This window comes from Watersipora subatra, chromosome 10 (assembly GCF_963576615.1).
Source record: "Watersipora subatra chromosome 10, tzWatSuba1.1, whole genome shotgun sequence".
Classification (NCBI taxonomy): Eukaryota; Metazoa; Bryozoa; class Gymnolaemata; order Cheilostomatida; family Watersiporidae; genus Watersipora; species Watersipora subatra.
In genome coordinates, this window is record NC_088717.1 from 56,684,260 (window position 1) to 56,698,734 (window position 14,475).

Below are 14,475 nucleotides of genomic sequence, written 5' to 3' on the forward strand. Positions count from 1 at the left end.
ACAAACAAGTCGCAACATCGCTTCTTGCCCCTTGCCCTTAATTTACACGCCTCTCAGATCGAACATGCATAATCACTGTGTATCCATTCTTCAAATGGGTTCGGAGTTGTCCACTCTAGACAAATTCGCATCCAACTGTTTCAACAATTCGGAGTTGCTCAACGATTTGGAGTTGAGCAAGATTGGAGTTGGAGCAGATCTTTCTAAAATTCGTAATGTATCACTCAAACCCTAACTTGTTAAAGTAGACTCGCTTTCAGGTTAGTCACTCTTCAATTAATGCTAGTCAACTAGTTGCACTAAAAAGTAATTTTGCCATCCTCGTACGAGCAACCCATCCTTGGCATGTTAATGTAAAAGCAAAAGATCAAGCAGAAACAGTAGTGAGGAGCAGTAGAGCATTTTCGTAACAGAGGCCCGCATGGTTGTGTAATGAAATTTATTTACCTCCACTAGGGAGAGCTTAGCCGAGTCTATTCAGATTCATCAGCAGTGAGTATTTTCATGATGTCCAAGTGCTCTCACAGCGAATGCCTTCACACAAATTCGGTGAAGCGAAATGGCATCGAATGCGTTCGGATTTCACCGCTTCTATGATTCGAAGTAAAAGCAACTCCGAACCTATTTGAAGCATGGAAACACGGTGATTCCGATTGAAAGCCATTATTGTTGAGTATATTCTCATAACTATTGACATGTCGCTCGTAGCCTTTGGCTGTGAATATTCAAGAACTGCCATGATATACATAGTCTAACCCACTTCTGCCAACTTAGTATATACTGTAAAACCTCTATTTAAATACCATGGCGCTCTGTTTTTCCCCTCTCATCCAACAGTGATGTTTAATTAGAGGTGGCGTTCAAATAAAAACTGGCGCTTTATTTTTTGACTCGCTTGTCTGAATCTTTGGAAGATAAATTTAACCCATTTGTGGGCAAAACGATGCTAATGTCGCCTGTATTTAGCACTCTCCCTGAAGGAAAGTGACATTAATGCTGTCAGCCTCAGCATTTTTGCTAAATGATTTTTCAGATACGTCGAAGTATCAGACTGAGTTGAACAATGAACTAATTTGACTATAAAATATTAGCGTGGTGCTGTTATTATTTCGACGGTTCAATTTCAAAGTTTAAAAAAAACTGTTAAGCTTTGGAGTTAGAAAACGCACTTAACATTTATAACTGTTAAAGACACTTGTAATGTTTTAAAGTTAGAATACGCCATATTAATACCTGCTACTATGTCGTAAGGTGTTGTTGAGGAGCATTCTAATCATTCCTCAAAACACTTTAAAATCTCTAGATTGTAAACCCCATTATGGATGAATCTGAAAACAATGGATATGATTTAGATATTCGTGACTTTGAATCAGAGTGTAGTTCTGATGGTTGTGATGATCGAGCTTCTCAGGTACATCGTCACTAAAATCGTATAAGCCACTACAGCAACAACGAAAAAATTAATTGTTATCGTTGTAACCGAGTCATTATTAGTACAATTTTGTGGACACTTTTCCGCTGATCGCTTTCTATTTTGGTTCGTAAAGATCAAAGAATGTCTAAGTGGCGGACAAATAGAGGCGGCGTTTAAATAAAGGGTGATGCTATTAGAGATGGCGTTCAAATAAAGGTGGCATTCAAATAGAGGTTTTACGGTAAATTAATGTTACCATCAACACTGCCATTAACCGTCCGGAGCTTGATAAAGAAAATTAAAAAACTTGACTCACCCTAACTTGGAAAAAGTTTCAGTCGCAAAGGAGAAGATGTACATGTGCTTCTTGTTTACAAAGTATTTGCGCCCATCAAGATCATCCTAAAATAGAGGTTTGAGAATTAGAGTGATGAGAATGAGAGGTATTCCAGGCAATTACAGCTTAGAATTAAAAACGCTTTGCATGAGGTCAGAACGTACTAAAAAGAAAATTTCTACAAAACTGAATATTGATTAGAAGCTAGCACTTCTATTTGTGAGTATTTGTGTATAGGGAAAGGTTGAACAGTACAGGAAACTGTATCACTGTATCCAGACCTTATTCTACCTCTCATTCACATCATTCACCTCTCGCCACATTTAGATCGTGTAAAATGTGAAACATCCTAATATCTATTGAAATAGACATCTAGTTCCAAAGGAAGTGATACGTCTACTAGACATCTACACAAACACTCACCTTATGATTGTACTGTGTGTTTTCATGGTGATTTATTACAGACAAAGGAGTTGGCTCCCCTTTCTTATTCTCTTGCTGACTAGAAAGTTTGAATTGAGGCTGTGAGCCCAAGTCAAGGTAGCATATTGTCTCCACAAACTCCTGATCATACTGATCCTAGAGAGGTAACAAAAGAGCAGCTGCTGCGGTAAGTCAGCATGAACATCAGAATACACCTGACAGCAGCAAAAAGATACTGCGAGACTAGAGTTGAGGGTGTACAAGTTTGACAAACCAGTCTTGTTAAAAATAATATTTATTAAAGGTATATAATTCAGCGGTTTTATTTTGTTTTACTTTGACGAATGACAGCTGACACACTCAAATAAGGAACAGAGTTGAAAATTTTGTGACAAAAATAGTGAGTAAAAGGGTTCATACAAAGTGAGATACTTCAGTAATTGCTGTAAGCTATAAGCCAATTATATATATTGCTGTCCAACTGCGGGTATATTGAATGTGTGTAGCAAATATATTCACCAATCAAGAAAGTTCTCAGGAGCCCGTGAACTCTCAATAATCAATAATATTATTTTGGATCGCTATGGGAATGTCAAACCTTGAGTATAAGTTATGGTAATGTGAGTTTAATTTGGAATTGTCTAATGCAAGCGAACACATTACATGAAGATTATTTTGTAAAGGAGGGACATTGGTCAGAGGATTCGTTAAAATGAAAAGTCAACTTAAGGAACTATGACTATATAATTAGAGATCGTAGGCTTTACATATCTTGTAATAGAGTTGTGAAATAATATATGTGTAGCCTTCAGAGACTTCAGCATAAATTTCGTCAATTATAAATTATTTAATAGTGCAGACAACTCCCTTGCCAATAAGATGAAATATTAAAATTCCCATAAAAATGAAAACAAATACCATATGATGCAAATCCACATATGAGCATTAAGCGAGTAGTACATTGTATCTCGATGAATCTGGATGAGAGCCTAGGTTGCCTTGACCTTGCAGGTAAATGCTGGTGTTTGTCTTCACGTTTTGTATAATGACAACTTACAAATTACCAGCTGCTCGTCATGCTGCAGAGCAGCTGAACAACTGGAACACCATAGTATATTTACCTTTGTATGTTTCAGATTATGAACTTTCTGTTACTACAACCTTCAATTCACTATCCTGACTCCTCAGCAATACTATTGGTTTACCAACTTTCAAAACATATTTGTTCAACTCACTTAATGATTCCTGATTTCTGTTCGTTAACTTTTTTCCTTTCTTTCTGTTGATGATTACCAGTGGCAATAAAAAGTTATAGATAAATAAAAACATGCTGCAGTTAAGTTCCTATAACAGTAAAGAAATGCAGCTGAGACTTTGGTGTATTATTCATGTAATATACCAGACTCAATGCACAAGATTAAAATTAAAGATTGAGGTTAAAGTTGACCAAAGACTACACAATAGAGAAGATAGAACAAAAATATTTGAAACTTGTCAAAATCAATTAAAAATGTCACTTTCACCCTCAGTAAATTAAATGAGTTACATAACATGAACTCGATGTCAGAGAATTCGGAAAAAGTCGTTTAACCATAAAACATGTTTTAAACGATTTTTAACGTAAATAATTCATTAGCCACTAATTCCACGCACGCACAAAGAGGTAAGAAGTAAAACTGAAGACGTTTACAAATTAATTGTTAATACTTTTCCTCTTGTGTCAACTGGAGAGACATTTGCTGACATGTCAATCACTTACACCCGTTCTTGTATGTCAACTGTACGTTTGTAATATTCTTACCGATAAAATGTTACTATAAAAAATTGAGTAACTCAGAATAAACTGAATTAAAATGGCGGTCTTGTTCAAATGCTTAGGCAGAACTCAAGTGAAGCATAGAAATTGGCAAGAAATTTGAAGGCTCGTAACAGATAGAAATTAAATCACTTTCCAAAGATTCCCTCACCGAACTATATATTCAATATCCCCTTTTAGAATACTTAATATAAACTCGGCGTAAGTTTTTACTGTCAAATTAGGCACGAAACATCGAAAATCTTAAAAGACAAGTACACAATATTTCTTTCCCAGAGGAGGAGCACCAATTAAAATAAGAGATTGAATAACTCAACAGGCAACTACTCAGCTAGCTAACAACAATCATGTTTTCTGTTTGAATACTCAAGCAACACTTACACATAAATTTTAGTGTTTCACTCAACACGAAAAAGTAAAATATTGTAACTAATTTGAGGGTTCATGGTTGTGTCAACTGTGAAAATGGCAACGCTATCCAACATTTGTGTATAAGAATCGGTCTAAGGTGTGTCGACCCTCAATCTATGATTAATGCATGTACCCTATTAATAACTTTTTATTGGCAATCATCTACAAAAATTATGTTCTTCGTTACACGCCGCAAGAAAAAAAACAAAAAGACAGAAATCAGGAATTATTGAGTGAGTTAAACAAACGTGTACTGAAAGTTGGTTATCTAAATGTATTGCAAATGTGAAATTGAAAGTAATTGAAGGTAAGTAGTATAAATGTAAGTAATAGGAATAATTTTATTGCCAACTGCTTCGACAGCTTCCATTCACTTATCATTCAAATGTTAGATTTTACTAGTTTTGTTGATTGAATGTGAGCTTTTGTTTGGGACGTCTCTGTTCGTCCCTCTGACAATGGTAAAAATATTATGTTAATCATAGACTGCAGAGAGTGAAACAAAGGCAGACTAGAATCCATACCTTGAGGAGAACGTGACTGGCAGAGCTGAGGCTAGTCTTCACATGAGTGCATCTTATATACCAATTTGGTTTCCAATAGAAAATGAGCCTGAGAAACCCCAGAGAGAGTATAAAGCCAATCCAAGTTAGAGTTGTCCTCCCAATGCTTCTAGTGTATCCCTCTACTATCTGTTACAGTAAGCAATGGGTTTGATATGTATATATATATATATACTTACTATCAGCTAAAAACGCTAGTTGCAGAAAGAGTAATAAAGAAAAAGCACTCAATACACCATGTGCAGAATGAATTATAGTACATTGTATAATATGGAGTATAATGCAATGTATTATACGTATAATATATATGTGTGTATAATATGTAATGTATTATATGTACAACATATGTATACTAGCGGAATGCCCGGTGTTGCACGGGTATTAAAAACAGCTTATAGAACAGTGACAGGTAATGTAGTGGCCTACCACTTGCCACTAGCTTTGCACATTGCCAATGACTAATTTGAGGAAGCTAGTTATCTACGGCTCCTACTAATAAGAGCCGTGAGAGCAAGCATAAATTTTGTTGCGTCGTAACGAAAAGCGGTAGCGTTTTTTCACAGACATAGCGACATATATCGCCCAAAGAATTTATCTCGCGTTGCTTAATTAGTAAGATATTTACCTGGCAATTGGGAGGTTCCGAGATCAAAACTTCTGCAATACGGATTCTCTATTCCAATATTTTAATAGCTATAGCTGGACAAACCGAAGTAGAATCACAGAATAACACACAAAATTTGAGATTTAGATATATATAGATTATGTGTATGAGAGTGTATGTACATATACACATGCATATACATGTATATGTATGCATGTGTATAAAATATAGTCGTAGGCCGTAATGATCTCTCATCGTCTACCCCTAGATGGTTACATGACGAGAGGCTGAAAGGACACCATAGGGTCTGGCTATACCTACCAACGAAATGAGTCATTTGTGCAGCCATTGTTTGTGCATTGGTATAACACACTGGTTACGCCTCGTGAATGCACATATTAATGAACAAGTCGGTCTGTGTCAGAACAGAAGAAACCAATGTATCTCTTATTCGGTGAAAAAGTTGATTACATTGAACATAACCCAGATTCCATTTTACTCACTTTTACCACAAGCTGATTGCGATGACATTGCTTCACAAAAACTACTATATTTTTTCTCTTACTTGTAGGAGATGTCAAGATTAATAAATGGTGGAAAATGGAGCTGCCCATATAACTTTCCAGGTATTTTTTACTGAAAGTTCTTCTCTAGTTGGACTCATAATATCAACCCGAATTATCATCATTATCATTATTATAATTATCATCATGGCTAATTTTTATCGTAAATGATTAGCATTATTTTTGAGCAAAAACATATCAAGGTAACTTGGTTCACAGACGCTACTGTTGTCATAAATTGTTGAAGATCCACAATAGATAATAAATATGTTGATGGCACTTGAATTGCGATAAAAAATCTAGCCGAGGAAGACACGGCCTTCACACGGCCGAGTACAGTTCTCATTGGTTAATCTACTTGTTTCGTGAGCAACTACTGTTTCTGCAGCATTATGTGTTTCTATCCTGTCAGTCACTCTGCTGAAGTGCAATTATAGAGGTCATAATCGCAATTTTGCTCGAATCTGAGCGTTTCGAGCACGATCAAATCTTGTCGATTGTAATCTTGGAACATCCTGGCAGTCAGATCACCTCAAATATCAAAAACAATCGTAAATGATAGAACACTACTGATACTTTCTGATAAAATTTACTAAAAATTTGTGCACGTTTATCTTTAATAACAAGAGATCATAAGTACTTTATGTCTTGCTCTGCGTTCTCATTCATAGTAATTGACACAAGCTGAGTCATGGCGTGACCTGGTGGTATTCCATAGGGCTATTATTACAGTGTAACAAGAGATTTTTGATATAAATTTTGGCAGAAGTGCTATGCTCCCCGATAAGCTATAGTTTTACAAAGTTGACAAAGTTTATCATTAAATAGTCTTTAACCTTTCACAGGCTTCTCCTGTTTTTTTCACCAGATGTGGAATAGGGGAGCCACCTCTGCCTGACCTTACATACTAGTTAATGTCAGCAAGCAGATCTGGCAACCCATCCCAGTAAATATTTATATTACTAAGTTAGGAATTTACATTAAGTTCCGATTTTTGGGTAAAAAGCAGACATTTTGATGTGAAGTATATAGGAACTCAATCACAAATCACAACCTTATTCCATCAGGTTGCAAAAACAACTAAATGACCTGAATAAAAACGATTACAAGCTCAAACCGAGGTTCGCACTGAATGCTACTCAAATGCATCATTAAAAAGAAACTGACATGCCTCGAGCGTGAATATTGGCGTGTGCCTGTCGTATGATACAAATGGGAATTGTGATCCCTAACGACTTCAGATAGCGTTTCTGTTGGCGATATTACATGATGTTTCATAACTTCAAATTAATTTTAGATCAATTTTAACTGTAGACATTAAAATCGCACTTTTGCTTGATCTGAGAGTTTTAACAACAAACTTCCTGGCAGTCAGATCACCTCAAACTTCAAAAACAATCTCAAATGATAGAAAAATACCGATAATTTCTGATAAATAAACTAAAATTTTGTGTAAGTTTTTCTTTAAGAGATGATCAGACCGACATAACTGCCAAGTCAGCATCGCTGCCTGAACACAGACAGAGATGCTGATTGTCACCTCATGTCAACCTGCCACAGACTCTTTTCCTTGCTCTTGTGGAATTGTCTTCCCAAAGCCAGTAGTTAATGATCTTATGTGGTGATACCCTTTACAAGGCAAAGAATTTTACCAAGCATAGTTGGCTATCATAATACTAATCAGGTGTAACAGTAGAGAGGCAGGAAGAATGGTATTGCATGATACAAGGAGAACAGGGCGGCTAATGGCTCGCGTCATTACCTTGAAAGGTGCAGAGTGCATGGTATGAGGGAATTCCTGCATGGCTATAAATAGCACAGCAGTAAAAAGGTAATGACAAGGGAACACATGATGAGATGTACTTATCATCTCTTATATCATACCTATCATCTCTTATATCATACCTATCATCTCTCATAGCATACCTATCATCTCTTATATCATACCTATCATATCTTATAACATACCTATCATCTCTTATATCATACTTATCATCTCTTATAGTATACCTATCATCTCTTATATCATACCTATCATCTCTTATATCACAGGTGTCAAACACATGGCCCGCGGGCCACATATGGCCCGCCACCTCATTTTATGTGGCCCGCGAGAGCTTAATTACTCATTCGCACGAGACAGGGTTAACTCCGGTATTTATAACGTTGCTAGGCACCCCAACGCGAGTTATCTTGCCTTTGAAATTTATCTATTCCTTGTATTGTTATTTTTACATTACCTAAGAATAATTTTGATTGATCAGAAAAATATTTCCTGGCTAATCAAACAAACATACAAATATGCCTCAATGATCTCTTTGGCAAAAGTTATATCTAAAACACTATACCCATTTCGACATCTAGCTAAACCAAAAATCATCGCTGTCACTTTAAAATTTATCGTTTGTGATCAATTTTTTCAACTCCAGAAGTAAATATGCAGATTCAGAAGGGGTAAGACAGTGAAAGACTCCATAAATCGAATAGAAACATTATTTTTAATTTTTCAAAGTTTTTACTAACTTTTAATTTTGTCAATTTGAATTGTTATGCTCGAATAAAAATGCACTTTTTAGGCTGTCAGCCGTAGCCAGACTAAAGTTATCATTAAATCTCGATAGGATCATATTGATTCTTAGAACTGCCCCTGAAGTTGGAAAAGTCAAGAACAGAGTTACTGAACATATATATTTTTTTATTATTTGAAACATGTTTATGACAGTTTATTTGAGTTATATTGGGATGTAGATTTGCTATGCTTTGAAGGATAATACTCGCGAGGAAAAATTCGAAATTATAGTTTCGTGATTTTCATGTTTATGACTAACTGTACATGTATAAATAACATTCATAATTTTGTATTGTATGTAATAAATAAGTAATTTTAGTCAAACACTGTATATTTTGCAATTTCTTTGGTGCAAGTCTAACTTTGTTTCAGCAAATAGTTTTTTTGATTTTTTGCTGCTAACATATTGACTTTGTGTTGCAATTATTTAGTGTTTGCAGGTTTAAGGTGTGTATGCAAACAAATTTATGTTCTTAGCAGCTCACAACTTTTGATTTTACTGAAAGTATGCCCATGTTAATGGGAATTGTGTAATTTTTCTGATTTTTTTCGAAAACAAGTGTTCTGCATGTTTTGCTGTGCAATTGTTCTGCTTGCAACTTTAAGTAATAAAATCAGAGTTATTTAATATCAAAGACTAGTTTAAGTTATTTTACATTATTCGATTACATTTCATTACAATTATAAGTTACATATGGCCCTTTGAGGACAGCCATTACGCTGATGTGGCCCTCGATGAAAATGAGTTTGATACCCCTGTCTTATATCATACCTATCCTCTCTTATATCATACCTATTCTCTCTTATATCATACCTATCATCTCTTATATCATACCTATCATCTCTTATAACATACCTATCATCTCATCTCATACCTATCCTCTCATATATCATACCTATCCTCTCTTATATCATACCTATCCTCTCTTATAACATACCTATCCTCTCTTATAACATACCTATCATCTCTTATAGCATACCTATCATCTCTTATATCGTACCTATCATCTCATATAATACCTATCATCTCTTATAGCATACCTATCATCTCTTATATCATACCTATCATCTCTTATAACATACCTATCATCTCTTATAGCATACCTATCATCTCTTATAGCATACCTATCATCTCTTATATCATACCTATCATCTCTTATATCATACCTATCATCTCTTATATCATACCTATCCTCTCTTATAACATACCTATCCTCTCTTATAACATACCTATGATCTCTTATATCATACCTATCCTCTCTTATAACATACCTATCCTCTCTTATAACATACCTATCATCTCTTATAGCATACCTATCATCTCTTATATCATACATATCATCTCTTATATCATACCTATCATCTCTCATAGCATACCTATCATATCTTATAGCATACCTACATTATTAACAAAAGCCACTCCAAATCTCGACGCCACTTTTGATGACCTTTAGAGAAAGGTCATAAAGTACCATGAGCCAATTTGATATAACTTTTATACTTTTATAATCTTCAACTTGTAGCCATAGAAATAACAAGATTACAGTTGTTCTTCATTTCTACCAAAAACAGGTTAAGCAAATACTTATGACTTACTGCTTGCAAGTGAAGTTATGACTTACTACTTGCGGCTTACTCTTATGACTTACTTAATTTATATATGCTTCATTTGCCTTGACACTATGTAGTGAGATTGTCAAATTATTGTCGCGCTTCACGCAGCAGTTGCAAGCACGATTCCTTATAAGAAAAGCTTAATTAACACTTTTAAAAGCATTTCAAATATTAGCTATTTGTTGAATCGTTCCAGAAAAACTATACAATGTATGGATACAAGCGTTCATATTGTAGTACCAAAGTTTAACTTGTTGAAATAAAGTGTGAGCAGGTAAAAGCCTGCATTATATATCTTTAGAAAGGTGTGTGTTTAAATTTCAGAGTTGTGCCTGCCTCACCTTTTAAACCAGCTGAATGCCCGGTGTTGCACGAGTAATAAAAAGGTTGTTGCACAAAAATTCAACATTATTCACTGTGTACCTTTTAAATAAAGGCGTTCGCTTATTTCTGTCTGTGCTATAACTTTAATTAAGTTTATGCTATATCTATACAAGTATTTATAGCATTTTGAAGAAGTCTTGGCATGTAATTTTCTTCTAGTAAGACTTTTCTTTTAGTAAATTAGTTCAAGCTTGAAGGGTAGGTATTTTAACCAATGGCCATTACAGATTGCCAGGTGTAATGAATACGTGCACAATTATTCCATTGTATCGCAAGAAGCCCTTGTGGCTTAGTGAATAAAATGTATGCCTGCAGACCTAAAGGTTCCGAGTTCAATTCCAGTGCGAAGCAGATTTTTGTTCCTAAATTTAACTGCTAGCTGTACACACGACAGACGACAAACATACACCAAGGTTTACACATACAGATGTATGCAACAGCAATCAGTCACTACAACTCATATATATGCTATACAGAAAGGTAAGTAGAATGGGGAAGGAAAGAGAGTTAATTTGGCATTAAATAACTCTGTGAGGATTTTTACTATCTCTCATTACTTGATACTAAAACCTTATAAGCAAACATTAAATTCTTGGTCAATGGACTCCAAACTTATGGCAACCACCATCAAGTGCACCGGGTATGATGAAAGGATTTGCCACTGTCAATTAACTAATAGTAGACAGAGATTAGTTTTAGCGATTACATATTTCTCATATATTAATTTTACCCCAAAACTACCTATTTTCATTGAGGCTTATTTACTTTTGTTATAAATATTTTGATATATCATTTTAAAGTGGCTGCTCTATAATTAATTCTACTAGTACTCTAAAAATAATAAAAGCTACTCGTGTAGACAAACAAATCTCACTGCGATGTAAACTAAAAATTTGACGGCGAAAGTTATTTATAAAATAGCCTGCTATAACCACCTTCATATCTTATCCACAAAGTCAGTCATTCAGTCAACTAACGAGTTACATCCATAACAAAAATGAACTGTAGCTCATCATTTTGACTAAATGAAAAATCTTTGCTCAACAGATGGGCGTGAAATTGACGGAATGCGTTCTGGACTACAATAGAAACATAAGAGGACTAGAGTATCATCCAGATAGCACTAGTGCTACGCACTCAGGTGATAAGCCGATGCAGCAGTTACTGATTGATAGGATGGATTACAACAAAGCCCGTGTTGCCGTGGATACTATAAACGTCAATAAGCCTCCCGGCCCTGTTCGTACAATCTCACCGCCGAGCCTATAGAGGCTATTGCCCATAGTAAGCTATGAATAAAAATGTAGGCCTGTGATTGAACAAAAGGTGTTGGAGCAGCTATTAGTTCAAGGACTCTTTCCTAGTTAAGAGCTGATCCAAGTGATCCTTGGACTGAGAGTTGTCTCTTGAGCCACCCCCAGACTTCACCTCAATGTTAATTCTCAGAATCTATCATCACATTTCTTTTATGCAAATAAAAGTCATAGCAATACTAGGGTCCATCTGTGCCAAGTTTGAGACTACCATTGTCTATCAGGGTCGTGTAATTTGAATCAACTGACTATGTAAACCCTATCCAAACTATGGTTGCTATTCAGACTGCTATTCAAAGAAAAGGCTATTTAGTGAATTTTAGCTGTTTATACAGAGTGGGACAGAATACTTATGAAACTCAGGCTTTAGTTAGTATTTAACTTATCATTAGGTGGTGGAATGGTAAAACATACCATTCCACCACCTGTAATGTGGTTTTCAGGGGTGACCCAAACTAATATTTCCGCCAAAGCGACCGAATTTTACAATGAGTTTTTACAAGAAAATAAAAAAGTAACTTGACTCCAGCTATTGTCTGTTTATTTTTTATTTTATCAAAAAAAACTACAAAAATAAACTGGTTGAAAAGCAAGGAAGTAAAAACTCTGTTTGCTAATCATATATAATTTTACTAATTGAACATGATCAAAGCTCGTTCATTCTATTTTGGCACGTAACTAGTAATCCTTAATAGGCAGACCATTTCACTCTAAACTACCAAAAATATGATAAGCCATTACTAAATGCCCGGACATGCTCAGCCCAGACATCAACCATTAGATAAAATCATCTCATTAAAACACGGGATTAATGAAGGAGGAAATCAAAGAGTGTGATCGACCCTGTCAGGCTTCAGTTTACTCAAGTTGACAGTCGGTGAGTAAACTACTACCTAAACACAAACCTTCAGCTTACGGTACAGTATCATGGTCACAGTTAAGGCTGGAAGGTGAACTTATATACTTCAAACAACAGAAGATAAAGAGCAAAGATGATATTCTGATCTCTTATTATTATTGCTATTGTCGTTATGAGTGACCCGGCAATAACGCACAGACACGCAGTATGTAAATGCATAATTCTAAAAATCTCTGAACAAATAGTGCAGATGGTGATGTCCACTGGTTCTAATCCCCTATGATGTAATCTTTTTTTAACCTTCAACCATGGCTTCAGACAGATGAACATGGCTCATATTATAGCAAAGATTATTATTGTTATTATTATTGTTAATATTATTGTTATTATTATGTTTAGGCCTACAACTCACCATTTCATCATCCTGACCGGCATTGAGGACGGTGCTTCCCTTTGGAATCATGGCCGTCTCCTCCAGTGGCCCTGTGGAGAAAGAAACAGCGATTAACTCCTCCGAGCTCGACTTCATGCCTGACTCAAATCATGTCAGCGTTGAAAAACACAAACATCAAGGAAGCTGTTCAAATACAGCCTATAAGAATTAAATACCTCAAGTTTACATATACAGTACTTTCATCCTTATTAATGAGCCGCAACCTACACTGAAATACTCTGCAAACACTTTACTCACTTGACAGCCTGATGGTCAGTAGGCCATCAGAAACATTCAAATAATTTACAACTAAGCCAATTACAATGTGGCTATGACACCGCATAGTTATATCTACTCTACCAGGCTACCCATTCAAGAAATAGTTACACAGACAGTGTGGGCAATAATGCAGTTCATTATGTGCTCTTTGAGGGCAATGGTAAGACTAATGGGCATACAGGTGTATATTTGGACCACTTTGTTACCATTTATGACATCAAGATAAACTTGTTTCCACGAACCTTTGGTAGACTTTATTAGGAAGTATCAATATTTTTCTATCATATGCGAACACTTTTGATGTTTGAGATGATCTGACTGACAGGATATTTCAAGATTAAAATCGAAAAGATTTGATCGCGAATAAAATGCTTCAATCAAGTGAAAGTGCGATGAGGAAAATGTTGGAAAACGAGACCGACAGAATAGAAACGCATATCGCAACAACTGAGACGCAATAGCTGATATCAGCTATAGCAACGATAGCAACTAGTCACATCATTTTGCCCGTAGTTTTCTTCTGAGCGTTTTAAACAAAAGATGAAAACAAAATTTGCGAATTATGCGCAAAAAAATACAATCTATTCCATTTTAAACATTTTTCATACTTCAGTCGTCAAGAAAGCGCGCTGCAAAGCGATACAGTAGTGCGCCGCTATGACCTCTGGCATAGAATTTCTTACCTTCTTTAACAAAGCACCCGCATTAATCCACAACGTGCAATTGTCCATTGAAACACTTATCACATGGTAGCTCAATGTGCGCACAACTCCATATCTGCACATCTCCAATACTGAAGTCTGAGGGACACGTGTATGCACATGTACGATCCCTATGCATTGGATGCATCCCTATGCATTCCTGCATTTATAGGCAGGGGAGCCTTAACATGT

General features: G+C 35.6%; 1 protein-coding gene across 1 annotated transcript in view; it reads right to left on the bottom strand.

Moving 5' to 3' along the window:
• Positions 1-14,475, bottom strand: part of LOC137407309 (polyamine-transporting ATPase 13A3-like) — a 48,997-nt gene that overhangs the window by 28,157 nt on the left and 6,365 nt on the right. Inside the window, exons 2-5 of the mRNA XM_068093921.1 lie at positions 13,283-13,353; positions 4,926-5,093; positions 2,175-2,330; positions 1,731-1,816 (exon numbers count right to left, since the gene is read on the bottom strand). Coding sequence (XP_067950022.1) covers positions 1,731-1,816; positions 2,175-2,330; positions 4,926-5,093; positions 13,283-13,353 — 481 coding nt within the window. The remainder of the gene's footprint in view (positions 1-1,730; positions 1,817-2,174; positions 2,331-4,925; positions 5,094-13,282; positions 13,354-14,475) is intronic.